The sequence below is a fragment of the Rhinolophus sinicus genome, linkage group LG06 (assembly GCF_036562045.2).
Source record: "Rhinolophus sinicus isolate RSC01 linkage group LG06, ASM3656204v1, whole genome shotgun sequence".
In the NCBI taxonomy this organism is placed as follows: domain Eukaryota; kingdom Metazoa; phylum Chordata; class Mammalia; order Chiroptera; family Rhinolophidae; genus Rhinolophus; species Rhinolophus sinicus.
The window spans coordinates 15,723,452-15,751,280 of record NC_133756.1 but is presented as its reverse complement, the minus strand read 5'-3'; the positions used below and the strand labels follow the sequence as shown (position 1 = coordinate 15,751,280).

The following is a 27,829-nucleotide window of genomic DNA, read 5'->3' as shown; positions in this document are numbered from 1 at the left end:
TTAACACTCCCTTCCCAGCTTTATATTTCTCCATAGCACTTACCACCATTTGGCACACTGAGTGTTTTGGTTGTCCATCTCTCCTTAAAGAGAATGTAAGCACCATGAAAGGATTTCTGTTGAGCTCACTGCTGCATTCCAGTGCCTCACACACAGTGGCTACTTAATACATATTTGTAGAATATGTTTGTTACCCACCTTGTCCCAGTTACCACGGTCAGTTCACAGATCTGCCTCTACCATAGACTGGGCCCTCCCTAAGGGCAGGGACCATGTCTCCCTTGTTCACCTGTTTCTTCAACACCTTGGACAATACCACTAAGCCAAGATTCTCAGCAAATGTGGGGAATGAAGAAGTGAGTTGTTTTATTTCACCCCTCTCAACCTTTGGGATCTAGCAACTCCACACTGCTTTAAGCACCCACCATGCTGGTTCATGCCTGTGTGTTTAAGCCTGGTGTATCCTTTGCCCAAATGTTCTTTTCTCCTGATAATTTCTTTCTTTCTTTTTTTGTCTAAGAGATTCAGCTTAGGTATCACCCCTTCTGGGAAGCCTTCTTTGGGCTCCAGCTACCCCTGGAGGTCTCCCTCCTCACAGAATACTGTTTCACCATGTGGTAATTGCCTACTTAACTGCCTCTCTTCCCAATTACACTGTAAGGACAGGAATCCAGTCAAATACACTTGAGATCTCCACCCGCAGGGTCTGTGCAGAACCTGCAGTATTTGAATAAAAAACGGAAGGAGAAAAAGTATCTGGTTTATTCAAGTTTCTGTGATCTCATTGAGAAACAAATCAGAGTCTAACAGAATTTTCTGTGATAATGGAGATACCCTATAGCTATGCTGCCCTCTCATGTGGCTATTTGAGCACTGAAATATGACTAGTGTGACTGGGAAACTGAGTTTTTAATCTTAAATTTATGCTTAAATAGCCACATGTGTCTAGTGGCTGCTGTACTGGACAGCACAAATGTAGACCAGTGGTTCTCAACTGGGGGCAATGTTGCCCCCACAGGGGGCATTTGTCAATGTCTGGAGATATTTTTAGTTATCACAATTGGGGAAGGGTGCTACTGGCACCTAGTGGCAGAAACCAGGGATGATGCTAAACATCCTACAGTGCACAGAACAACCCCTCACAACAAAGAATTACCTGGCCTAAAATGTCAATAGTGCCAAGGTTGAGAAACCCTTGTCTAAACCACCTATACCTGCCTTTGACAATGGCAGACCCTCAACTGCACACCAGGACCTGGGATTGGCCAGAGGTCCTAGACTGCTCCCAGAAGGACAGATGGGCCTGGAAGGCTTCAGGAAAGCCCCAAATCAGTCCCCATCAGTCAAACAACAGGCATTTATTAAGCCAATATATGCTAAGCCTTGTGCCAGTGCCAGGACAAGACAAGGCTAGAACCTATCTTCAGTGAAAGGCGGCCTGCCCTCCCCTCCATCCAGGCTTCTTCAAGGATCCTGGCAGAGGGGTAAGGTTGGTGTAGGGAGCACCAAAGTCTTAGCAGTGATTTTTAAGTCCATTTGTGTCTCTGGCCCCACATGGTGTCAGCTGCTTCCCTCGTCTTCGTAGGCAATGGCAATCCCTCGTCTTCCACTCACAGCTCCTTTCACTGGTGTCTGACCCAGCTGGGGCTGCAGCCCTTGCCAGCTCCGAGAACTAAGGAATGAGGCTGCAAAAGGAAGGAATTGAAGATGAGTGGGCAAAATCTGGGGGAAGAGTTCAGATGGGAGTGGAGACTTGGCACACTCACCTGCTGGGCTGCTCTCAGCCAACTCCAGCTGGGGCCGCAGGGTCAGAGCTGAGCATCCAGAATCATTTGATGGCTTCCAGGAAGGTGGGGGTCGGAGCTCCCCGGTAATGAGTGACACATCTGGGGTGTCCCACAGTTCCGATTCAGGTGGGGGGAGGGGCACATGGAAGGGAGAGCCTAGGAGGGAGAAAGAGGATCCATACTGGCCCCTTGATTCCATGCCCCAAGTGTTTCGAGCTCAGGCAGTGCCCCACCCACCACTCACCAGGCAATAAGTCTGCGTAGTGTGTGAGGTAAGGAGCCAGGCCTGGAGGTGGCCAGGCGGGGTTGCAAGCAGCCTCCAGCTCACATGGTGCCAATACAGGCCGAAAGAAGCTGCCAGAAGGCCAGGGAGCTAGGGCACCAAGAGGACAGGCCAACAGCACAAAGACGTCCACCTCAGGGAAGTTGGCAAGCTTGGGAGGTGTGGGCCGCCCCAGAGCCAATACATAGCTACGCTTGCCGGCAACCTGAGTCAGGTTCCGCAAGTGTGCTAGCGCCTCACGGTGCCGGGCCACACCTAATGTCCCCACCAGCAGCCCCACCACTCGGGCATCTCTGGCCCTTTCTATCAGGTAGCGTCTACGTGCCCTTAGCCTCCCAGCCCGGGCACCTTCATCCTGAGTCCGCCCTGTGTCTGGGCAGCAGGAGGAGAAGGGCCGCCCTGGTGCCCAGCCCAAGAGCAGTCGGCTCAGGTCAGGGTCAAGGTCAGGGTCAGGGCTGGCCTCAGAACCTCCTACATAGAAGGCACCATACTCTTCTAGACACCTTCCGGGAGCCAGGGGAAAGCGACGCCCAAAACGCTCCAGGAACTCAGGCTCTGGATTGAGGGAGCCCACTGGCACGGGAAGAGCTGGGCTGGAGACCAGCAGGTCCAGGTACCGTGGGCGCAGGAGAGTGGCCAAGGCCTCTGGAAGAAGAAGGCAGTGTCAAGGTTGGGGCCTGGCAAAACAAGAGCCCTCTCATCCCCCAAAAGACTGAATGTGACCCAAAAGCAAAGGCTGGGGTCAAGCCCTTATTGAGAACTCTATGGGAATGTACTGAAATGGGGAAATTAAGACACAAAGTCGTTGACCCACCCTTCATGCGTGCACAGGCAAAACCCCTCACCCAGGGCATGGGCGCAGGCCGGCTCACTCAGCAGCACCACAGGCGCTGTGGGGTCTGGGTTCTGGGCCTCAAAGGCTCTGGCACAGAGTTCTAGGACCACAGAACGCTGACCAAGGACGAAGGCAGTGGGCAGTGGGCGGGCTGGAGGGCTTAAGCAAGCAGGACCAAAATGTACAAGGGCCTGAGCTCCTGCTTGCTCAGCACCCAGAACATCCACGCAGCAGCTGCAAGGGAAATACCATTAGTGAGAGGGGCTCTCAGCAGGAAGACAGTTGCTGTCGTCAACGGGAAATGTGGTCAATGAAGAAAATGATGTTATGAAAAGAAAAGGAGCTGTACCAGGAGAGCAGTCACCATCAAGGAGAAACGCGGCCACTGGGGGCAGACACTGTCACAGTAGGGGAAAAGCAAGCCCAGGATCACTAGGCCTATCCTACTCTCCATCCTTCAGCTCAAGCTCGCACCTGCCATAGGCCGTGTCCCCCAGAATGAACATCTTCGACTTCGTGCTCTCCTCCAGTCGTGCGGCCACGACCCCAGCATCTCCCAATAGGCGGTCAGGGAACTGCAAGGCCACCTATAAGTATAAACCACGGAATCAGGAATGGCTTCTCCTTCACCGAAGGTCTCTTCAAGGAAAAACTTCTTGGAGTGCCTACACACTCTTCAAAGCCCTTCGTCCCTGAGCACACCCCACCACTTCCCTCACAAAATTACCCCAAGACCCCGATCCTTTGGGCGACCCATCCCCAGAGAGGTGAGCTACCACTCCTTAATTTGCCCTCACCCGTTGACACCCCAGGCCGCGGACAAATCCGACGACTCGTTCCAGCTCGTATACTCGGTCCAGATCCGCGAGAGGAGTGACCAGCCCCGCGGCGCCCGCCTCCCGCTGCAGCGCCGCCTCTGCGGGACTGCTGAATGTAGACTCCATGAGCTTGGGTGGCGGGAAGCAGCGGTGACCTCCTTCGGTCAGCTTCAGGCCTCACGTCCTCAAAAGGGACCCCCAATGAGTCAGTCAGTCAGTCCGCGCCTCCAAACTGAGGTTTCCCCAGTACACATGGGCCAACTGGAGAAATTACTTCCGGGTTTTTGAGGCGGGGCTGATAGCAACTTTACCAATCCTAAACCAGCACGGCTCCCGCCCTCCAATCCTTGCCACCAAACCGCCCACGGAGAACCAATGGTTGGCCTCAGAGTCCGAGGCCAATCCGAAGCGCCTCAGGGGGAGGCGCGAAGCCTTGTGGGAGTTGTAGTTCTGTCCCTCCTCTCCAGGAGCTGGGAGTTTTCAGGTTCAGCCCACCCTCGGCCCTCAGAAACACCAACTCCCTGAAAATAACTACTCCAGTTTAAGTAGCTCCAACGTCTCCATGGTCGTTTCCTCATCTGCAGAATGGGTATTGTAGCAATAGTCTAATAGGATTGTTGGGTCAAAACAATTTAGATATAAAACCTTAAAAAGTAATCCTTTGCATATCCCATGTACCGAAAGCATTGCTATTATCCTCACAGCAGTCTGTCAGTTAGGCAAACATTGAGCACTTGCTGTTCACCAGACACTACATTCTTAGTTTATAGTCTTTAGACTAAGAACTGTCTCATTTTACAGGTGAGGAAAGCAAGGTTAAAAGAGGCTAACCACCTGTCTAATAAGATACAGCAAGTCAGTGGCACAATCAACCCCAGGTCTGATTTCAGAATCCGGGTTTTTGATTCCTCATTCTCTTAGCTTATATGTGCTACATTGGTCATGGAGGGGTGTGGGGGTGGGGGTGGGGAGGAAACACTTGGATATGTAGTAGAACAGGTCTAAGTGAGAAATCAAGAGTAGGGTGAGAAAGGTAGGGGAAGGGGGCCAGAGTGGCCTCAGATGATGGCACATGAAAGGCTGGTATGGGAAGAGATCGAGCGAGAATGAAGAATGGAGGACACAGAATTTGTGCAAAGGCTGGGAAAAGAACAGGGGAAGGAGACAAATGTGGGCATAACCAGCTCTATCACCCTAAGGAGACTCAGGCTCACAAGCAGGATTGAGGAGAACCCAGACCTGATCGTCAGCTCTTACTGAGAACGCTGGGGTACCTGAGAGGCAGCCCGGGAAGAAAGGGAGGGAACCCTACAAAGGGAGAAGAGCAGCAGCTGGCCAGGAGCTGTCCCTGGTCCTGACCAAGCCCTGACCACCGTGTGCTGGTCAGGTACCTAGAGGTGGGGAGTTACAGGTACACGGACAACAGGAGGCCCTGTCTTCCTCTTCCTCTGGGGTATGCAATGCCTCCTCCCGCACATGCACAGCCTTACTTCCTATACCTGTCCACTATGTGCAAGTTTGGGTGCTCCCATAACCCCACACCAGAAACCCATCCAGGAACTCAAAGCCACTCTCCCAAATGGACCCAGCCCCACCTCACCTTCAGCCCAAGGCCCCAAGTCCTCTACCTCAGAAGCCTCCCATTCCCATCAGAAATGAAACTTCCTCCACGTAGCCTTCTTTCACTGGTCCCATTCTTCCAGCTTGGCATGGTAGCTATGAACTAGATCGACCTTTGTTTAGACAGAACAAGGCAAGGCAGAACTAGGGGCCTAGTACTCAGCATTATTGATTAAATAAATGTATGCACTTATGAACATTGGGACTAATTTAATGGGGGAGGTTGCTGATACCACTGCAATCCCCACCCCACCCCAAGGACAATGGCAGTATTCTGAATGGCTCCAGCCTAGGAGCAGCTTGCTCCAGCAGTGCCCCTTCCACCCTAGGAGCTAGAGGTTGGCCCCACTACTCCCTACCAAGGCCTGGATCCAAGCATCCTCCCATCTTTCCCCCAGGCCTTTTGGGGTCACCCAGTTAGGCGGTGGTGGAAGCAGAAAGGAAGCAGAGACAATAATGCAGTGAGGGTCTAGGTTTACTCTTTGGGGATAGGGAGGGGTGACGAGGAGGTGTGGGTGGGACAGGAGCGCCCCTCAGTAGTCAGCTGTGTAATCTGTGCCATGTAGCCCCCGGCACAGCAGTGTAAACTCCTTCACCATCTCCTTCACCCGCCTCTTGTTCACTCGCTCACTAAAGGAGAGAAGGGAGCGCAGGTTAGCACCATCCACCACTACCTCTTTCTCCTCCAGACCTGAGCCCAGGCCCCACCAGCACTGCTCACCGAAGGATCTGCTGGCTGAAGGTGTCCTTCTGTTCAGGGCTGAGGCGGGCGGAAGGAAAACCAGGTGGCTGCAGTGCCTCCTTGATCCACATGCTCAGAAGGCTGAAGCAGTGTTTGTTCAGAGCAAACAGGATGTCAGCAAAGCAGTCCATGAGGCTGCGGGAGGCCTGGCCCCCGATGGCCTGAGGAAGACGGGTTCTCAGCACACCAGAGCCTTGGCCCTTCTGCAGCAAGGGTGCTGAGCCACGACCCCTCCGCCTCAGCTACACTGCACATGGCAAGTGACAGCTGCTTTTTGAGAGCCAGCTGATCCTCACAGCAACCCTGACAACTTCCAGCCATTTAAATGAGGAAGAAACAGAATCAAAGAGCTTAGAAACCAAAGGCTCAAGACTCCTAGAAGGTGCAGCTGCTTCAGCAGTGAGGGTCACTGCACCCCCATCAAGCCCCCACCTGCTCCATCTCACCTCCAGTACTGCTATGAGCAGCATACGGCCGTCCTCCTGTACTACCTTCCCCACGGGTTCTACTTCCCCACATCGAGGCAGTAGCTCTGTCTGCAGAGGATGGAGAGGCCTGTCAGTCCCAGCTCCTTCCCCCCTCACCCCGGAGACAAAGCCTGCACACCACACCCCTACCCTCTGGAGTCCTGGGCAGAGTAGGACTGGGTGTAGGGGTGGTGGGTGTTCAGGGGTCAGCATGGGACTCACAAAGAAGCCACAGGAGGCCTTGACAGTAGGTGCCTCAGGGAACTTGAGGGCCAGCACAGCTGTAGGAGAGGCAGAGGCAGATCAGATGGGGCCTAAGGATCTTCCCGAGGAGGCCCCAGGCCCACCTGTCCACCTGGCCCCACTTACCACACTGGAACACAGTTTTGACATCCAACCGTTCACACAGGAACAAATCTGGCTTCCGCTTCAGAGCCTGTAGGAGGTGGAGCTGGTAAGCCCAGCTCCAGCCAGTTCCAAGGACTATCCCCCCCCCCCCACTCATCTACCACCTCAGGCCCCAACTTCACACACCACAGGTAGAGGCTGCCAAAACCAGCTACCAGCCATGTCTGGGGGACCCGACCACCCCAGCGCTCAGTAGGCCAGGAGAGAAGTAGCTCAGGGATACTATGTACATGTATGTGTACATGAATGCATAGGTGTATATGAGAGGTTGGGAGGGGTCATAATGCAGAAAGCTCGGTTCCCAAGTCACTCCCTGAGCCAATACCTTCCCCTCTCCCCTCCCTCAGGGCCAGACCTCCTGCAGGCTGAGGTCACCAGCAGTGACTTCGCTTCGATTCACAGAGGCAGTTGAGGCCCCCTGTATTTATTATTAACAGAGCAGCAGGAAGAAGAGATGGCAGCTGGACGTGTAACACAGTCCAACAGCCCCTTTCCGCGTCCCGCGTGCATTCCTCAGACACCCTCCAGTTCAGGAAGAGGAAAAGTAGGGTAGGAGCCTTGGAGCCATGGCCCCACCTTTCACCCAGGGTACCCTGTGTCCAGGCCCTTGGCAGTCATACCCAGCCCAGGAGCCACACTGCCATTTGGGGGGAACAGATGGAGTATGGGGGGCAGACAGCCCACCCCAAGTGGTACCAGGACACGACTGGCACATCTTCAGGTCACAGGAGATGCTCTGCACAGCTCCAGCAGTCATAAAACACTGCTGTTTCTCAGCAGCCCCCCCAGCGCATACCAAATAGACCCCTAACCCTCCAGCCCCTCACATACCTTCCACTCCACCATGTTAACTCACGTGCAAACACCCCCAACATGCAACCTCACTTGAAACGCCCTATTTACCCTCAAACACACTTCTATCACATCTTTTACACTCACTCTCCCACATTTGCAACACACTCTCACTTCATAGTCACACCCCCAGAATTCCCCACATCCCGAAACCATGTCCATGCCCACACCCTCAATCTACCCAGGCCTCCAGCACATGTACTCGCCCATTCACAAGTACACACTCAAAGACCCTCACCCCTAAGATACACCCTCGCACATACCTCTACACACATCCACCCAGGCCGAGAGCTCACTCCCTCCCCCCGCTCCTCTCACCCTGTCCCCTAACTAAAGTGTAAGTTCCAAGAGAGTAAGAACTGTGCGTGCTTTGCTCGCTATTATACCCTCAGCACCTCGCAGAGTACCAAGCATGTATTACATACTCAGTAAATATTTGTGGAATGATTAAGCAAATAAATGTACTAGTCACTTTACCCCACAGGACCGCCAAAGCACAGGAACCCCCTAACACAGAGCACTCCCATCATACTAATCCCACATTCCCACAGCCCAACACATGTATCTTCCAAAAAATACACACCCTAATATAGACATACCAATTCCACAATATGTACTCCTGTCCTCCACAACACATTCCCACAGCCCGCCATGCACAAGCCTCCAACACACAGCAACATAAAGCACGGATCAACGCACATGTGCACACTTCTGCTACACACGCACCCAACACCCAATACACATACTACTTAACAGCAGTTACGTGAGTTCTGTTCCCTTCCCAAACCAAACTCAAAACATACAAAGTAAGGTCCAACACACTTGAACACACACCAAACACAACCCCACTTCCCAGCAGCAACACAGCCTGTCCAACAGCCCAACTATGGGCTCCCCCGCAGCGCATTCATCTCAGCCCTCCCTGCAGAGCTCCTCCCAGCCTACCTCTCCAGAGCAGGCTGGGGCACTGAGGCAGGGAGTTCCCGGCAGGAGCACGGGAAGCCCAGGCCCTTCAGCTCCAGTCTTACCCCTGCACTTCTCGGACACTCCAGCCACACAGGAGCTGCTGGGAACGGTCCCCACCCCGCCCCCCGCCCCCACCCCCACCAGGCCAGCCCAGCTCCCTCCCTTCAGGATTAGCCTCTCCCTGGTCTTTGGAGAAGACTGAGCTAGTTGAGGCAAAGGGGCTCTAAAGGAGGATGTTGGGTTGTCAACTTCCACGGAAACAGATGAAGAAACTCTATTCAACTGAACAGAAAAAAAATTTGTCAACAGAAAGCTAAAAATAGGCTTAAATTGAATTTCAACATAAGAGAAAGAGAAAGAGAGAGAACAGAACGTGAATGAATAAAACTAAAACACACCTGTGCCAGGAGTTGCATAAATGAATCAACAATATCAGGATGATCCCTGGGCCCTAAAATATAATAAAGATGGAACTTAAGAAAAAATTATACAAACAGCAACTCAACCTCATATAGTTATGTGGGACTGAGAGCCTGCAGGGAGACAGCATGGGGGCACATGAGCAGCAGGAAGCAAGATAAAGAAACAAAACATACAAAAACCATGAACGGGGAGAAGCCCAACAGAAAGAGACGGCAAAGTGAAGGACGGGCCTGCCCCAGCTCCCTCCCAAGGGGCCTTCCACCTACTCCCCACTCCTCCTCAGGTCAATCCCCCAAGGGATCCTTTGGGGTTTGAACACTGCTGGATTCCACATAGCTGAAGAAACAGCCCCCACACTCTTGTTGCAGCCTCCAGCAGACTAGGGTGGCCCTACACTGCTTCCTAGCAGTTTACCTCCCCGTCACTATCCATCGAGGAGTTGGGCAGGGCTGGTGGGAGTTTGGTTCTTGTACCCCCTTTGGAGGCCTGGCTGAAAGCCCTGAAATGGCCACGGTGTCAGGGCCTGAGAAGGTGCCCCTTCACTTTGATGGCCTTAGGGCTCTTGGTCTGGCCAAAGAAAGGAACCTATTGGGTCCACTTAAATCAGAGGACTCCTTCTTGGATAGGACAGTGGCCAATATGCTATGAGGCTGGCCAGGCAAGCCATTGGCAGGGCCTAGGGAAGGAAACTGCACCCTGAGGCCAAAACGGAAAGCCCACCCAGCAAAGCCCCTCCACATGGACACGGACCCAGCAGAGAACCAAGCTCAGGGCTGAGGACCAGCTCCCATCAGGACACACGACGAAGGAGGGAAACCAGTCAATGTGTCACCCCATGGTGCAGGGGGAGGGCAGAGCCTGAGGAAGGAATGGCAACACTGGGACAGCATACAGGTAAGGGGGCCGTCCTGTCCAGCAAGACAACCAACAAGCCCAACAAACAGGACGTTGGACATGACTCTGCCTCCAGTTCTGATGACGCCTGTGGCAAGGACGAGGCATGCGCCAGGAGCTCCTGCCCGGGCCACTCCACTCTCGGGCGAAGGCACTGCAGGAGTATCTGCCTGAGACACCACTAAGGAGCTGTGTGATCTTGCGCAAGCCACAAACACTGTTTCCCACTGTAAAACAGATAATCGTCTCTTCCCCGCTTCCTTCTCCAGGCCATGCGGAGCCACTGATAAAGCCCGTCCCTTTCACATCTGAGCCACAAGTTACTCAGGTCTGGGAAGGTGAGGCCCAATGTGCCCCGTGCCTGGGTCCCACTGTAGACAGCAGGTTCGACATTCAACAGCCACCCTGCTAGCAGTGGGAAGAAAGGTTCCAAGGGCAGGGAGCCCTCACCCTCCTTTCTGCAACAGCGTCTGGTGCCTGCTCTAGGCTGGCCTTGCTTTGGGCACTGGGGATGCATAAGAAGAGATCCAGCCCTGCCCTTGATGGGCTTAGTCTTGGGAGAGGGACAGACATGAAAGCTGAATTTAGTGTAATCAGTGCTGTATCAGCAGTGCATACATGATGCAGATTGGGCACAAAGGTAGAAGCACCCGATTCTGCCTCCGGGAAGCTTCTGAGGAATGATGCATGGGTAAGTCATGAAGTGAGCACTCACCCAGCAAAGGGCACAGGGCACTCCAGTCAGAGGAGTAAGACACAGGGATCAAATGGGACACGGGAAGAGAAACGTCAGTGTGGCTGGATGGCTGGAGTCATGGGGACGCTGGCAGGAGAGGACACCAAGAGGTATGCAGGAGCTACATCATGTGGGGGGGAGTGGGGCAATAACCCGAGGACAATAGGGGAGGAATGAAAGGGTTTTAAGCCAGGGACGGAAAATGTTCAGTTTTGTGTTTTATAAAGAACATTACAGATTCAGGGTGCAGAATGGATCGGAGAGAAGGGCAGATGCAGGAAAACCAGTCAGAAAATTGTTGAGGTAATGCAGACACCGTATACTGAGACTGTGGCCATGGAGGGGGGAAAAAGTGGGCAGACTGAGGGACAATCAGGAGCCAGGACCACCAGGACTTGTCCCCACCTGGATCTGAGGAGTGGGAGAAGTGGAGCTGAACATGACCACGCCTGGGTTCTGGCTCAGGTTTCTCCCCACTTTGGTCCTACCCAGAGCCCATGAGAGCAGAGGTCAGAGTCTTGGGACTGGACACTGAGGACGTAAGCACAGAGCACTCCAGCTCCAGCTGAGACCCCTGGTGAGCCTCAAACCTACAACCACGAATCCAGGCGAGACTCAGAAGGCTGGCTGAGCAGTGCTGTTTCATTTCCGAGTTAGAAGCCCTGGGTTAGACAGCAAGGGAAGTCTGGAGGCCCTGGCTCCCAACTTTCTCAGGCAAAGGGCCACAGTGAATGGGGACCTGGGACCACAGCCAAAGGCTTTTGGCATGGAAAGGAATAAACCTCGATGCAGGGAAAGGAATCAGCACTCCTGAGTACTTTGTGTGCAAAAACCACAAGTCATGGGTCCAAAAGATGCTACTTCAATGTCTGTAACAATCCTATCAAGTATAAGAAATCTCCATTTCACAGATATGGAAACGAAGGCTCCTCAAAGGTAAGTGACTTGCCCAAGGTCACACAACTAGTTGGTGGTGATGAGCTTAGAATCTAGGTGGACCTGACTTCAAAACCCATGCTCTTTCCACTTTTCATTATACCCCAAAGAAAAGGAGCCAGCCTGATACCCCAAGTCCCTCAGAGCTTCTGGCTCCACCTTCCCCGACATCCAGACTGGCCCTGAGCCCAGCAGGCCAGTAGCAGACATCATTCACTCTCTTATCCACTTCCACCTAAGGTGTCAACTATTTGTAAGGTGACAATTATGCTGTGCTTTATCTCATCAGTCTCCCATCAAGTCCCATGTGCAACTCAGGGGACAGAGAACAGAGTGGGCAGCTTTGGCGCCCCAGTCAGAGAAGCAGAGGCAGTGGCAGTGGCAGCAGCAGCAGAGACCCTGGTCAGGACCTACCTTGCTGGAAGAGAGTGAGTGTGACGGAGGTGACGAGCAGGAAGAGGGCCTCGATTGGGGGAAAGTGGGCAGGCTCATGAGCAAAGATGTGGACCAGCTACAACAAAGCAGGGATGCTGGTCAGCTGAGGCCCCGTCTCATCACGACAGGCCAGCATCCCTGGGATGCAGGTGAGGACCCTGCCAGAGCCGCCACCCACCCCTTCCACCCACCTACCCCTCCCTGAGTCCCATCTCTGACTAGGATGAAATCTAGAATGCTGCTGTCCCAGTCAGGAGGCCCACCTGCCGCGTGAGGTCAAGCGCAGAGGCCTGGGGGATGGTGCTGTACATCCGACCCAGCATCTCACACAGCTGCGGCACCATGGGGGCAAAGTCGTCCAGCAGCGTCTTAACAGACTTCTCGAAGATAGCGCAAACCGCCTGGGAAAGAAAGCAACAAAACACAATATTGTGTTATAATCCTCAAATTAGCTAAGAGACTAGATCTTAATTATTCTAACCACTAAAAAGAAATGATAATTAAGTGACGTGATAGAGGTATTATCACCATAATGGCAACCATATTATAACATATAAATGTAGCAAATAAACATGCTATACACCTTAAATTTACAAAACTTTATATGTAAAATGCATTTCAGTTGAAAAAAAGAAAGCAAAGGGGCCTGGTCAGCAAGTCACGAACAGCTTGAACACAACTGAGGCCTCACAGAGAAGGCCTAAGAAGGGGCCCTGGCCTGGTTCTGTGAATCAAGGGAAGTAAACAAGTCTGGCCCTTACCCTGCAAGGCAGGAGGCAGAAAGGCCCTTCTCAGAAGGGCACAGGATGGAACTCTGTAACTCAACTCTTGCTACTTACATCTCCACCATTTCCTCTCAGGGAGCAGCCCTGAACTGAAAAGAGACCAAAGGCAGGTCTCTGCTGTTAAAGTGGGTCCCTGACTGTCACTCAGCCCCAACATCACAGTCCTTTGGTCGAGAGCTTCTTGCGATACTGGGAAGTTCTGAATGTCTTCCCAAAAGATTCCTTGTATGGACAGGACAGAATGCATCTCCTTTGCCTCCTCCACGCCATCACAAGCTTAACTGGAGTGGCCACACCTTCCTCCTGTCCACCTCTGAGCAGAGTCACCATGGGGCAAAGAGCAAGGGTTGGGGCTCACCTCCACCACCTGGGCATCATTCAGCCATTTGCTCAGCACCTTCTGGATAAGCTGGAAGACCTGCTGCAGCACCACCACCACCTGGAGACACAGGATGAAGATGCCCCCACCACCACTGTCACCCACCGAGAAGGACCTGGTAGTAGGAAGTAGACCAGAAGTTCAAACCTATCACCCCAGACTGCGTATCGAGGATCCTCTCAGAAGCCTCAAACTGCAAAGCAGGGATATTATGAGTGCTTCATAATATTATTAAAATTTCGTAACTTTTTAAAAATCACTCCCTATCAATTTCTGCTCAGTAAAACTCTTAGTGCCAAAAGCCTATGGGCTAGCCCCCGGAAGTGGAGGTGCTGTCTCACCCAGGCAGGCTTAAGGTAGACAGCCCCAAGCGATGTGCAAATCTGGGCAGCTTATGAAGGAGCAGAGAGCAGACTGAGGTCCTGGGGGTGAGGGAAGGCAGGACGACGCCTACCATAGAAGTAGAAGGGGCTCTGTGGGGGAGGTATGGTCTGGAGCCAAAAGGAGAACTGGGGTGTGGAGTTGAGCAGAGGAGCCAGGATACCGTGGCTTCCTTTTGTCCAGGAGAAACACTGGAGCAGGTACTGGTAACAATGACCAAAGCAGTCCCTCACATTTGTACAAAACGTCACAGTGTGCAAAATACTTTCACTCAAGACCACATCTACAGTTCCATGAGGTGAGCAAGCCAATAGTCTGATGTTCACAGTTTTGAACGGGAAGCTGAGGCCCGCCCCAGACCAAGCAGCTTGTAAGTGGCCCCCTGCCCCTGTGCCCGAGCTTAGCACAGCAGTGTCACCTGCTGTTCACAGGTATTTGCTCTAGACTGGGGGCAACTTGAGGGTAAGAACTAGTACATGGGGAAAATGTAAGCATCACTTAGGGGTTGGAGGATAATGTCAGTGTCCCCCATGGGCGGAAGAACCACAGTGACATCACCCCAGTTGGTCCAGGACAAAGACAACACCACCCACAGGGTGAGACAATGCTATCACTCCCTCCCCAGTGAGGGGCGACGGTCAGCTCATTCACAGGGTGAGGACCAGATGCATAATGTCCCAGGGAACAATGACAATATTGCCCACAGAGTTGGGGGCGACAATGACACTCCCACAGGGTTGGGGGGTGGGGGGGCAATGACAACATCACCCACGGGATTGGGTCCCTGTGGCACTGGCAGCTTCCGGAGCTCAGAGCCTTCGTGATCATCCTCATGGTGACTGACATCCAGCGTGGTGAAGAGGTTGGACAGCAGCCCCAAGATGTGAACAATGGCCAGCTTGTTGGAGGGATTAGGCTGTGGGTGGAACGAACCAAGTTCTGGATCGCCCGGCCCCTTGGGCCCAGCCCTGACTGCCAGCTCCAACCCCAACCCTCAGCAGCCACAGCTCACACAAAGGGACACCCCTGTCCTGCTCCTCCCTGGAGACAGACAGACAGACAGTCAGACACATATACCCCTACCACCAGCCCTAGAGTCCCACCCTGCTCTCTCCTGGGGAGACACAGACCCCCACCCACCCGCCCTGGCTCACTCACGATCTCCTCGGCCAGCTTCTCCAGCTGCTGGATGTAGGGCGAGATGAGCGAGTGCAGGTTCTTAAGGATCTCCTCCACCTGCAGGGCTGACAGCAGGAAGCCCAGTGCCTGCATCAGCCACATGCACTGGCTCGTCTGTGGGACACAACACGGAGTCAGTCCTGGACATATCTGGTTGTGGTGCGAAGGATGAACCAACTGGGTAAGCTTCCAGGAACAGAGAACAGGGGACAAGGCAGAAGACAGAATTTCTGTGGGTTCCTCCAATATCCCTAAGGCGCCCCCTAGAAACCTGTGCGCTCACCTTGTGGATCTGTTTCATCAGCACATCCTGGGGATACAAAGGTGGAGTAGGGATCAGAGCAGTGCCGACTGCGCCTGCGACCCAGCTCCACCCGGGCCCCTGCGCACCTGGGAGACGGCCACAATGTTGGCGGCGTAGGGCGGCAGGTCGTACTTGCACTCTCGGCAGATCTTCTTGAGGGTAGACACAGAAGAGACGGAGAGCTCCGGGTTACCGAGGGCGTGCAGTACAAGGGGCAGGACGCTGTTGATCATGACGGGGTGGTCAGCCAGCCATTCAGACAGAGCTCCTGGCGGAAGAGGAGAGAGGGAGGACCTCTGAGGCAGGCCATGTCCCTGCAAGGCAGGCAGAGCTCCTGTCCTGGACAGGGTCACGTTGCAGCCCCAGGATAGATCACTGCTCATTCAGAGGGTGGAAGAGGCAAATATGCTTGCACGCGATCAAACATGCTCATTACAGCTGAGAAGCAGGAAAGAGTTGCTCATTAGAGGCCCAACGCTGCTATTCCATTGGCACTGACGTAGCTTCACCGAATTGCAGCTCAATACACTATAGGAAGGACCCCTAGACATGCAGAAGGACCCCTAGACGTGCAGAAGGACCCCTAGGCAGCCAGCTGGCTGCCACGCTGACTGCATGTGTGGGCACGTGTGTCTCTCCCACTTGGGATAGGACCCGGCAGGCTGGCGGTGGCTGGGTGCCTGTGGCCCTGGGCATGTGCCTGTGGGTGTGTGCCAGGTCTCACCAATCGTGAACATGACAGTGTCCGCCAGCTGCACGTTGCTGATGCTGATCCGAGGGATGAGGCCAATGAGCCCAGGCACCACATCAGAATAGTTGACATCGATGGTCTCTGCGATGGACTGGAAGCCATAGAGCAGGGCCTCTGTGTGCTAGGGAGAGAGGGTGCCACTGGCTTGGCTGAGGAGGGTGTGACAGATCTGGGAGGGCTGAGGGAATCAGGCTTGGAAGGTACCTGCCAGGAGTAGGGCTCCTCTGAGCTGGTGAGCAAACGGCCCAGCTTGTCATAGAGGTTGCTGAGCAGCTCGGCCCCCAGCATCTCATAGACATACATAAGCGTGTCTGAGATGTCCACCCTGAGAAGCAGATGAAGGCCTTATACACTGCCAGGATCCAGGATCCTGCCCCCAAGCCCAGGAACCCACCCTGGTAACCCATAACCCTGTTAACAGATCCTAGAGAATAGAGGAAAGAGCCCCAGGATTCAGGAAGCCTGGCCTTGGGCCCCTCCTCTTATTGCCTTCATTATTTCAGGGCTCCATTTAGAGCTAAGATTGGCCTGCTAGCATCACCTGTAAATTCGGAACTGCTCCTTCTCGTCTGAGGACCAGAATCCATATTCCTCATCAGAAGGGAACTGGGCCTTGTGCAGAAGCACATCCACCAGCTGGAAGTAGACCGGCCGGTACACCTGCTGGTACACGGCCTGCTTCTCTGCCTCGAAGGACAGAATGTCATCCTGCAAGAGCCAGGGAAGAGTGTGAGCCACGTCACCGGCAGCCACAGAAGCCCATGACCCACCGTCTTCCATCACGACCCCTCCTACTGCAGCTCACACAGACACACCTGCAGCGTGTACCAGAAGGTGAGGGTCAGGGAGCTGGTGGTTTCGTTGACAGGATAGTGGCCAGGGATGCCCGTGCAGAACATGATCATGTTCACAAGGGCCAGGAAGCTCTGCCAGTGCTCCACTTGGTCCAGCAGGGCCCTGGAGGGGGAGACACAGTCAGGTCGCACCACCGCCCCCAACAGGGCTCCATAACGCCACCTCCTAGAGGGCCCTGCTACCCCCACCCCAGCTGCCCCACTCCTCACCGGGAGTGGTTCTCGCCCAGGGCCACAGCAATGCGACAGATGCCATGGGAGGTCTCCATGTCCCCACTCTGCACTGCCTGTCGCAGTTGATCCTGCAGTCCCAGCACCAGCGGGATGAGTTTCAGGAGTGTGTTCACATACCTGGAGGCAAGAGAAGAGGACACCCGTCAGAGCTGCCTGCCCATCGCTCCCTATCTGTGAAAGAAAAGCACATTCTCCCTGTCTTCCGTCAAAGACCCCCTCCCCACATCAAATCCAAAGCAAAACAGAGGTCAGGGCCTACAGGGCAGCTCTGATGCTGCCATGTTAGGAAGAACCTTAGGTCAGAGACCTCCAAGAGAACTCTGGAAAGGAAGTGCGAGGTCAGTGTTATGGGTTGAATTGTGTCTTCCAATTGGACTTAGAGTTGATGCTGGAAGGGGCTAAGACTTTTGGGGAGGTAGGGATGAAGTGAATGTATTTTGAATATGGGAAGGACATAAATTTGGGGGAGGCAGATGGCAGACTGATATGGGTTGAATTGTGTCCCCAGTGGGTTGGATCATGGGCTTCTGTGGCTGCCGGTGAGGTACCTAACACGTCCCTGGCTCTCGCAGGATGACATGCTGTCCTTCAAGGCAAAAAAGATATGTTGAAGTCTTAACCTCTAGTACCTCAGAATGTGACCTTATTTGGAAATAGTCATTGCAGATAAGGTCACAGAGTAGGGAGACCCCTAAAACAATATGACTGATGTCTTTATAAGAAGATATCCATGTAAAGACAGAGTCCTCCAGGGAGAAAGACATGTGACAACAAAGGTGGAGATTGGAGTTATACAGCTACATGCCAAGGAACACCAAAGATTGCCAGCAAACCACCAGAAGCTAGGAGGAGGCAAGGAAGGATTCTTCAACAGGTTTCAGGGGAGCTGACACCTTGACTTCAGACCTCTAGCCCCCATAACTGTGAGACAATTAATTTCTGTTGTTTAAAGATACCTAGTGTTTGGTCCTTATCATAGCAGCTCTAGGAAACTAACAGAGATAGTGTTCAAGGAGCTTGAACAAGTACGGGAGACAGAAGAGTTAACACAGACTCAGGAGCCCTGGTAAAGACTTTAGAAGGCAGCAACAGCTCCTAAGAGCATCAATCCCACCCTCCACTCTACCTCCTACCACCGAATCCTAACTCCTAGGTACTCTGGTGGCAGTAGGAAGGGAAAGTAGGTAATGAACTTAGAGAGAGCTAACAGGCAAAATGGACAGGACCTGATGATTGACTGGACGTGAGGATGGGAAAGTCAGGGACAACTCTCAGGTTACTGGCCAAACAACTAGGTAGATAGTGGGGTTACTTATTGAGACCTGGGGGGTGGGTGGAGGCGGACAGTAACAAATTTAATGGGAGGCTGGAAGGTGATAAGTTCAGTGTTAGGCATGTTGAATCAGAGGTACCTGGTGAGATATGCAGGTAGAAGTGTCCAGAGAGTTGGATACAAAAATCTGAAGCCCAACAGAGAGACATAGATTTTTGGAGTCAACAGTGAACAGCTGGTAATTGAAGTTATAGGAGTAGATGAGAATTGCGCAGGAAGAAAGTGTAGAGTGAGAGAAAAGAAGAGGGTCCAGGTCAGAGCCCTGAAGCACAATGACCCCTAAAGGAAGCGTAGTACACACAGGAGACGGAGAGAAGGCGAGCTCCATCCCACTGTCCCCTCCCTAGTAGCCTGCTCTGTGGAGATCAGACTAAGCAGAGGAAGTCATACTCTCAGGGGGGATCAGATGCTTGGGACCCCTCTGCTGTCAATCATAGTGTCCCCACAGCAATCTATGGAGAGGTGGGTGGAGTACTGAGGGTCCAAAAGGAGTTCTATCCAGACTTGCCCCAACCAGGGTGCTAGGTAGGTAGCCTCCTAACCTTCAGGGTAAGACGAGAAGGACAGGCCAGAGGCAAACAACCCAAGATGTTGGCCTTCTCCACATTCCCATCCTGGTGAGATAAGGCATCCATACCAGGCTATCCCCAGCCCAGAGACAGCCCCAGAGGGCGCTGCCTGGAGACAGCTGAGAGAGTTTCAGTCTCATGCCCTGACACGGGCTGTACCACCAGACAATGGGCATCTTCAGGCCAGACTCTGGCACAGAGAGCAGGGGCAGGGCCAAGGCCGTGACCCTCAAGCTCCCCAGGGGTTGAGACGGGGGCAAGAGGTAGTGCCCTATCCCCACTGTATTCCAAAGCTCCCTCACACCTGCCAAAGTTCATGTACACAGTAGGTTCTCAGTGAAGGTTCTTAATTTGTCTTATCTGAAACTCATAAGATAAATCAAGGACAATATAGTTCAGAAGGGCTCAGAGTATCACCCAAGGTCATCCAAGGTCCAACCTGAATTTCCTCAAAGGATCTATACAGATCCCTGCCCATCTCAAGTCCTAACTGATGGGAGCCCCCAAGGGCCTGTCTAATTCACTTTCTCTCTTCCCTCAGTCACCAGTGAAAAGCTTTTCCAGGATAAAAACATATTATAGGAAAAAAAACAAACCATTTCGGAGGAGAGAGGGCCAAGCAAACAGAACAGCCGTGGAGGAGTGGGAAAAGGGTGAGTTGAGTACAAGCTTCGCCAAGGGGAGGGCCGATGTCAGGACGCATGGGTAACACAGGAGTCAAAACCACTGAAGATGACTTTCTCAAGCCAAAGCGAGGAAACTAAACTACACAGACCAAGGCCCAAACTTTGACTCCAGGCTGGGTGCAGCCCACCCATGGGGGAACTCTAGCACAGATTTCCTACCACCTGGGCACCTGAGACTTGTGAGGAGATAGGAGAACAGGCCGCCTGAGGCACACCAAGAAGTTTCTAGGTTTGAGGGAGAGAGATAAGAGGATGTCTTTAGGGTGACAGCTGAGACTGGGTTCAAGAGGGTTGATTCCCATTGGCCAACTTGAGCTGCTGGGACTCCTTGGCTGCCACTCACACTGAGCTCAGCCCAGACCTGCAATTAGAGCTCTAGGAGCAGAGCTGAGAAAATGGGGAGAGTTGCTAAGCAACAAAGGGAGCTGCAGCCAATGGGCGCTCAGGAGGCTGTGGGTTCCCTCACTGGCTTCTTGCTCGCTCATTCGTTCAGAAGAGAAGAGGCATCAATTACCTACCAAAGCCCTGGAGACTGGCTGGGCGGGTAAACCTGGGTGTATCCAAGGACACCCCACATCACCCATGCACTAGCCCTGGACAATTCCCCTTAGCCATTAACTGTCTGAGCCCAGCCAGCACTTGAGATGTGGGTTGCCAAGAAAAGCCTTGACCTGGGACTTGGTACCTACCTTAAGTTGGAAAACCTGGGAAACCAGGGGAAAGGCATACTAACTGCCAATGTACTAATGATATGAAATAACAGCAACTGCCATTTATGGAGTGCACAGGAGCCATGCTAAACCTCTCGCAGACATCCTCTGCAAAATAGTCTTTATAGAATACCAGGGGCAGGCCCTATGTGCATTATCCTATTTAAACCACTAAAACTCTCTGAGGGTGATATGATCACACCCAATTTACTGATGAGGAAACTGAGGCTTAAAAGTGGCTTACCCAAGGTCTCAGATCTAGTAAGTGGACCATCTGGAATTCAAACTCTGATGTGATCAATGCCAAGGCTAGAGATCATTAACCACTCCCCAGTGCTGTCTCTTTCAATGTTTTTCCCCCTCCGACTCTCGAGGTGTTCTCAAAGCCAGGTCTCTGAAATGTGTCAGGCCTCCAGTCTTGCCCTGGCCAATCCAAATTATACCAAAAAGTCATCATTTTCTCTGCCTAAAATCCTTTAATATCTTTACATCATCCTCAAGATGAAGACCAAAATCTCAAGCATGGCCAACAAGGTCCTACTTGATCTGGGCCCTGATCTCCTACAACTGGCCCTTAAATCCTGCTGTCTAATCACACCCACTCGCAGGCTCTCACACCCTTCCCTTGCTCAGGCTCCTTCGTCCTTCTGAAATGTCCTCCCCATATCCATCACCCCATCTGACTAACTCACACAGCCTTCACAGCATAGCTCAGTTGTCACCTCCTCTGGGAAGCCTTTCACAATCCACAGATTGGGTTAAATGCCTCCTCTGGGCTCTTAGAGCCCTGCTCTCTCCATTAGAATATTCACCATGTTGACTGTCCTTGTCCACTCATGCATCTACGAGGTTAGGAGCTCCTGGCTTGCAGAAGTCAACCCATTCACCTTTATGCTCTTCGTACTCAGCACAGGGCCCAACACACAAACAGGTGTGGGCAAACACCTCACTACACTCACCTTCTTTCGGGTCCTTGAACGCACCATGGTGCCGGCCACCACAGGCCTTTGCACCTGCTGTAGCTCTTGGAGCCTGCAACACTCCCTCCTCCCCCAACCTTTCCCACGCCCGCTCACACCCTCACCACTCAGGCAACTCCTACTTTTCATCCGTTCAAAAAACACTGAATGCTACCAAGTGCTGCCAGGCACAAAGTGACAAAATAAAATGATAGAGTGCCTGCCGTCACCGAGCTGAGAGACTAATGGGGAGACGTACATTAATTTATAATGAAACCACCTTATGGGCTAAGAAGGAAAAACACTGGAAACTCTGAGATAAAATAACAGAGAAGACCAAACTTAGTTTTAAAAATCATGGAGGATGTGAAATTTAAACTGAGGCAAAGTACATGTACAAGTACATGTAACGGTTCAGAGCCTGAAGGGAGCATGGAACATTCAAGGAACTGAAAAGACGGTGAGAATGAAGACAGCAAGGAACATGGCATGAGATGAGGCTGGATGTGCCACATTGTGTAGCATCTCTGCGAATCACATTAAGGATTCTGAACCTTATCCTAAGAGCAGTGAGAAGCCACTGTAGGGTCCTGAGCAGAAAGGAAAGATTAGACACTCATTTTCAAAAGATCACTCTGGTTGCTGGGTAGACAATGTAGGGTACAAGAGTAAAAACCAGGGTGAGAGAGCTCTGGGGAAAGTAATCTGGGGAGAAATGATGGCAGCTTGGACTAGAGCGGTGGCAATGGAAATGGAAAAAAAAAAAAAGATCTGCAATATGGTCAGGAGCAGAATTGCCAGAACTTGGCGACTGACTGGCTGAGAGAAAGAGAAGAGTCAAATATTTTAACTGAATAATTCATTGGATGGTTAGTTTAATGTCTGTCTCCCTCTTTGATTCATAAGGACAGGACCATGTCTTTTTTGGTTCCTTGCTGTATCTCCAGCACAGGACCAGGTACACAGTAGGCACTCAGTGTTTACTACACAGATGGATCAGTGGACATGTGTCTGGCCATGCAGACCGTCCCTCTCTGGGAAGGTAGGGACCAGCTCACCTCTGGGCATCAGGCTGTGAGATGGCGTTGACAATGGCCTCCACGCTGCTGTCGAAGAGCTCGGAGTCCTGCAGAGCCGTGAAGGCGGCCTGAATGAGCGCCTCGCAATCCTGCAGTGGCACCTCCAGCTGAACCCAGCTGGAAAAGCACTTGAGCACCTTCTGACGTACACAGCTGGGTGAGCTGGGCTGCTGGAGCAGCTGCTCCAGCAACGGGAAGACAGCCCCACACTCCACAGCCAGGCTGGTCCGCACCAGGCCTTTGCGATACTGGGGCAGGCGGCTGGTCTGAAATTCCTCAGGCAGCACTGTCAGCAGCTCCAGCAGAGCCAGACAGCGGCCCTGGCCATCCACTGGCGAGTCCTCAGCCTGGAAGAGCCGTACCATGTCTGCCACAGCACATGGCCAAGCGTCAGGCATCATGCTGAGAGCCAGGGAGGCCAGTGCCACACACAGCCGCGTCAGCACAATCTTGGAACCACTGGCGAAGCGGGTGATCTGAGTGAAGAGCTGTGCCTTCAGACTTTCATACTGGTCGGTGGGGATGTCACTCCAGTAGCGAGAGATCTTGATGTGCAGGGCACTGGCCCCAAAGTACTGGATCTCAGGCACCTTGTCGGGCTGCAGTAGCTGCCAGCTGAAGTGCCAGGCCTGTGGGGAGACCTGGGCCTGCATCAGCCACTTCTGAGCCAGGTTCTTGTTCTCAATGTTGGGGTCGTAGTAGAGCTGGTGCAGCGCCTGCGGGACAGCACAGGACTGAGCAGGTCCTGGAGACTCTGGACCCTGCCCAAGCCCAGAAATGGGGGCATGACTTGGTCCTGCAAGACTGCTCTCTCTTTCTGACTGGGGGGCTGAGCAGGAAGGGAGAGCTGAGGGCTCTGCAGTTTCATGAGCCTAGGGTCCTGCCGATATCTTAAGAACCTGAACTTGGCCCATGCTCTACCATATTCTCTTCTCCTTATAGCAAAACGTTATGGGTTCAAAGAGTGACTCTCCACAAGAAAGCAAGTAATAATAATAATAATTATTATTATTATTTTAAAACAGGCGGCTGAGCTCGCCAAAGGGGAGGGGGCACTTGAGGTAAAGGACAAGGCCCAGGTGGAAGGAATGGTTCCATAGGAATGAAGCTAAGCCCGAGAAAAGCATGGAAGAGCCTGAGGGGGACCCCCCCCCCGACCCTCCCAGACACAGCTGCTCCCATCAACTCCAAAAGCTCCATTCAGCTCCCCCAGGATCATCACTAGGTCACTCCAGATGCTGGCACCAAAGCCAGTGTGAAATCTGAGCAGGATTAAGACTTTGCCAGGCAGCCCTACGACAGAGACATACTGGAGAGAAGGATGAGAACACCCCTCAGAGAGCACACGTAAGGGTCAAAAAAGTTGGTCCAGAGAAGTCTCGATCTACAGCCCTGGCAAATGAGAGCCTGGAGCTCTCAACTAGCCGAATCCCCAGGGTCCCAATTCCACTGCGACCTCACACAGTAAGAAAACAGAGGTTTAACTCCCCGGTAGCACATGGAACAGTGCACCACCATGCCAACACTGCCCAGCCCCAGGCGGTGGAAGAGTGAGGCCAGGACTCTGAGTCCCTAAGCAGTCTCCATCCAAGTAGGCTTAGGCCACATCTGTCCCCTGACGGCCAGTTATGGTCATTGTCCCTGTTTGGCCCCTCAGGGATGCAGAGGCAGGCAGAGAACAGAAGCAGAAGGGATGCATCCTCACCATTTGGTATGGCAAACAGGGCTCAAGAATAACAAATGATGGGAATACCTTGCAGCAAGGTAGCCCCATCTCCCCATTCACGGGTGGGGGTGGGGGTGGGGGGGATGCATTTCTACACCTCTGCAGGTAAAACCCAGAAGAGAACAACCAGAAAAGCAGTTTTCAAAAACGATGGCAGTGGGGGAGTCTGGGGGTTCCATGGCAGGAAGCCATGTGGACAGGTGAGTAGGAAAGAACCCCGAGACTGCCAGCAGGACCAGGTCCCTTGGGCCCAGCACAAAACAAAGGGGGCCAGCCCTACTCCTGCCTGCCCAGGGCTGGGCTGGCCTCCATCCAATAAAGGACCTTTCTCCAAGAAAGAGTGAAAACATAATCCAGATTGTTTTAGTCCCAGACTATTTTCTGAGACCCTTGGCTCAACAAAACATGTCCAGGATGGTTCAGCATCAGTATGGTTCCTGGGGACTGAGCTGCAGGTCTCCTGGGTTCCTGGTTTCTTACTGCACTGCTCATGCAGTTCTCACGGAGCTGGAGAAAAGCCAGTCTGGCTGGAGGTCTAAGCCATCAGCACTCTGGAGAGACCATCCCAAGACCCTAGAGTATCTATCCACTGAAGACCAATGTCTAAGGAAAGCCATAAATAGCCCATTAGAAATTGTAACACTGCTTTCCTGCCTGCCCAGAGAGACAGCAAATGCCAGGTGTCCTGGGGGCACCATCCCAGCGGGCACTCAGCCCAGGCCTGGGCCTTGGCATCAGTGTCAGTCCCCAGAACTTCTGCTCTGTCACTAGAGTGCCCACCCCAGGGCCCTCGTACCTTCTCCACGTTCTCCACAGTGAAGTCCAAGGCTGGTGCTTCTCCAGCCCCAGCAGCCCCCCGCTGCTCCTCCCGCCGCTCCATCTTTGCTTCTTCCCCAGCAGGGAGGTGGACCCTGACCTGTTTCCTGCCCCAGCCCCTTGGCTGCTGGCCGCCTGCTAGACCCCGGCTTGGGTGCCCAGGGAGTGGTGGGGTGACAGGGGACCCAGGGCGGGCATGGCTGCCGAGGTCTCCCCACCTCGGTTGGGAGTGAGGGACTTGCCAGAAAGCAAAAGGGGTACTCTTGGGAGGAGACCCAATGGGAGGGACTCTGAGGAGGAAGCCGTCAGTGAGTTCTCAGGAGGGTCTCCTAGTGGTAGGTCACGGCTCTGTTCCCAGTATCTGTGAGGAGGGAGTCATAAGGGAGGGAGGCCTATGGGGGAAACCGAGCCCCTGGCCCGTGAGGGGTCACAGGGTCGATGGCCTGTACCCACAACACCCTCGTCTGAGGGAGCTCCTGGGTCCTATGAGGAGGTCACGGGGGTGGGAGGTCACGGGGGAGAGAGCCCTTCGCGGGTTACGGAGGCGTTCCAACGAAGCGCAGGGGTGCAGCTGCGACAGTCTGGGGCGAAGAGTCCGTAATGTTGAGGGGCTGTGGCAGGTCCCCTCCGCTCGGCCTGGCCCGCGCTCTTCTCACCGCCCGGCTCTGGCCCCGCTACAGCCTCTGCCTCCGCCCCAGTGACTGACAGGGAGCCGGCCCGGCGGGGATGGGGAGGGGGCCTCAGCAAGGCACGGGCTGCCCCGAGCGCCTGTCCCCGGCAAAGCCGACTCAGGCGCCGTCCCTCTCCTACGCCTACCCTGTCTGGGTCCGGCACAGCCCGGCACTGCCCAGCGGAACTGCGCGGAAACTCATTCCGGGTCTTCGGTCCTGTCCTCGCGCCAGCCGGCGCGACCCCGAGCAGGCGATGGAGCTGCGTGCCGCTCGAGGCCTTTGCCGAGCCAAGGTCCCGCCGCTGCGCACCCTGGGAAATGTAGTCCGTATTGCGCCTAGCTGGGTGGGGGGCGGCGCCTTGCGACTGAGACCGGAGCACGTGGGCTGGTGACCCGCGGAGCCCCGCAAGTCCCAGGCTGACTGAGGCATTCCCAGTCAAACCGTCGGGAGGAGCTGCAGAGCAGCTCCCTAAGAGTGTGTGACTCTCAAGGGACGGGTGGAGGGAGGTGGGAGCCCAGACTGGAAGATAAGGTGTGTGTGTGTGGGGGGGGGGGGAGGTATCACTCTAGTGCTCCGCTTCGGGTACATCCTGGGGGCCGTCTGGGAAGAAGGCGTCAGCACCACTGAGAAGAACGGGGGCTTGGCGCGCCTCAAGAATAAAAAACGACGGCTCTCAGAATCACTCACTGAGCAACCAGGAAACCACATACCATGGACAGTGCTCGGAGAATTCCATAAGTTTCTTGGGAGCAACTTCTCTTTACGAGTAATTAGAATAAGAATAGCTCACACTTAAGTGCTAGGAACAATACTTTGCATACCTTAGGTTCAATTCTCTCAACAATTCTGAGGTGGGTATTTTTATTCACCATTTTCAGATGAGGAAACTGAGGTTGGGGAAAGTTGAGCTTATCTTGTCCCTGGACACTCAACTAGGGTATCAGAGACCAGCCACAGATCTGGTCGGCGGCAGACCCCCCAGCAGCCCCTTTCTGGTACCCCTCCACTTATCATTTTATTAACTCTTGCCAGCTACCCCAACGGGGGTGGGGTGGGGGTGGGGAAACATCTAAAGGGAAAGGACCTCTGTACTTGTGTTCAGTGGAGGAAGCCGGCATTGGCAATAGCTGCTGAGGCCTGAGAAGGTGGATACAGGCTTTCCTGAGGAGAAGAAACTTGATCTGACTTGAAGAATGGAGAAACTGGGGCGGACCGGGACTCGATTAGCTTATAAACAAAGTCCAGTGGGAATTCAGTCACTCAAGAAATCTTTATCAAGAAAGTGAAGTACAGCTAGTAATTTGTGTTCAGGCTAAGGGGATAGAATATATGTGGGGTGAGGAAGGGGGAGGGGATGAGTAACAGGTGAGGTTGGAAAAACGTTGGGAGCAGTAAACTCTTGAAGGAGTTTAGACTTTATCCTAAGTGCAATATGAGACCATGATGGGGATTCAAGTGGGCACTGATGACTAGATTTGCATTTTAGAAAAGTCTACTTGTAGTATGTAGGATAAATTGAAGGAGGAAAGAGTAGAAGCAGGGGAGATTTGGAAGGAGGAAACAGGAAGCCAAAAAAAAGTAACTGATTCCAAGTCTGCGCTTAGAGCTGTGAAATGACCTGGCCCTGATAATTAACAGGAGATTTTACTGTGGAAGGTGGGAGAAGAGGGGGAGGGTTAAGACTCTTAGGCCATGTTCAAAACCTGTCTGTACTTCTTTCTAGCCCTAATACCTTCACTTCTCCTGAAACTCACTTTAAAAATAAAATGAGAACAGTAATTTCTCCAATGAAGGACATGAAATGGTGTATGAATAGGGCTGGGCCCAGAGACCACCACTTGGTGAATGTGTTTTCTTTCTGCTTCCAATCCAAGGCTTCTTCTTGCCCCTGGGGGTTCCCCTGGCAGAGAAAGAAGCCAAGTTTCACCAACAATGGCTCCTGAACATGCTTCACAAACATCACCTAGGACAGACGGACTGAAATAGGCCTGGGGAGGGCTAGGGCATTTCTGGGTACCAGATCAAAGGGGACTTCAGGAGATGTGGATAGCAATCCACGATAACTTAGAGCCAAGTCAGGAATGAATCTTTGGGAGCTAGTTACAAATGGGTTTTTCCGTCCTTGGAGTGACAAGAGTAGGATATATAGGGGCCAGAACCTGTGACAACTCTAGGAGGGGGTCCCCCGTTCAGGAGAGAGCATTCCAGAGC

The 27,829-nt window shown here is 53.2% G+C and overlaps 2 protein-coding genes across 8 annotated transcripts; both read right to left on the bottom strand.

The window, feature by feature from the left end:
• Positions 1 to 744: 744 nt before the first annotated feature.
• DPH2 (diphthamide biosynthesis 2) lies at positions 745 to 5,663 on the bottom strand. 4 transcript variants are annotated; one of them, XM_074334595.1, is made up of 6 exons: positions 3,703 to 5,663; positions 3,380 to 3,492; positions 2,885 to 3,139; positions 2,032 to 2,715; positions 1,767 to 1,943; positions 745 to 1,685 (listed from the first exon to the last, which is right to left on the bottom strand). In XM_074334595.1, the coding sequence occupies exons 3-6, from the start codon at positions 2,922 to 2,924 to the stop codon at positions 1,561 to 1,563; spliced, it is 1,026 nt and encodes a 341-aa protein (XP_074190696.1). In that variant the 5' UTR covers positions 2,925 to 3,139; positions 3,380 to 3,492; positions 3,703 to 5,663; the 3' UTR covers positions 745 to 1,560. The 4 variants fall into 4 exon arrangements, with proteins under 4 accessions (XP_074190696.1, XP_019606623.1, XP_074190697.1 ...); XM_019751064.2 differs by having other exon boundaries at positions 2,916 to 3,139; XM_074334596.1 differs by lacking the exon at positions 2,885 to 3,139.
• Positions 5,664 to 5,800: 137 nt separating this feature from the next.
• Positions 5,801 to 25,902, bottom strand: IPO13 (importin 13). Of its 4 annotated transcripts, none has more exons than XM_074334592.1 (20): positions 24,928 to 25,902; positions 22,385 to 23,121; positions 17,046 to 17,186; positions 16,797 to 16,938; positions 16,523 to 16,689; positions 16,186 to 16,306; positions 15,955 to 16,102; positions 15,317 to 15,498; positions 15,210 to 15,236; positions 14,906 to 15,040; positions 14,520 to 14,663; positions 13,346 to 13,426; positions 12,466 to 12,603; positions 12,182 to 12,278; positions 9,177 to 9,229; positions 6,922 to 6,988; positions 6,775 to 6,833; positions 6,532 to 6,621; positions 6,065 to 6,246; positions 5,801 to 5,973 (listed from the first exon to the last, which is right to left on the bottom strand). In XM_074334592.1, exons 1-20 carry the CDS (start codon positions 25,009 to 25,011, stop codon positions 5,877 to 5,879), a joined length of 2,892 nt encoding a protein of 963 aa, XP_074190693.1. In that variant the 5' UTR covers positions 25,012 to 25,902; the 3' UTR covers positions 5,801 to 5,876. The 4 variants fall into 4 exon arrangements, 2 of the variants coding, with proteins under 2 accessions (XP_074190693.1, XP_074190692.1); XM_074334591.1 differs by having other exon boundaries at positions 14,906 to 15,112; positions 24,928 to 25,869; XR_012497201.1 differs by lacking the exon at positions 9,177 to 9,229 and having other exon boundaries at positions 24,928 to 25,868.
• Positions 25,903 to 27,829: the final 1,927 nt, after the last annotated feature.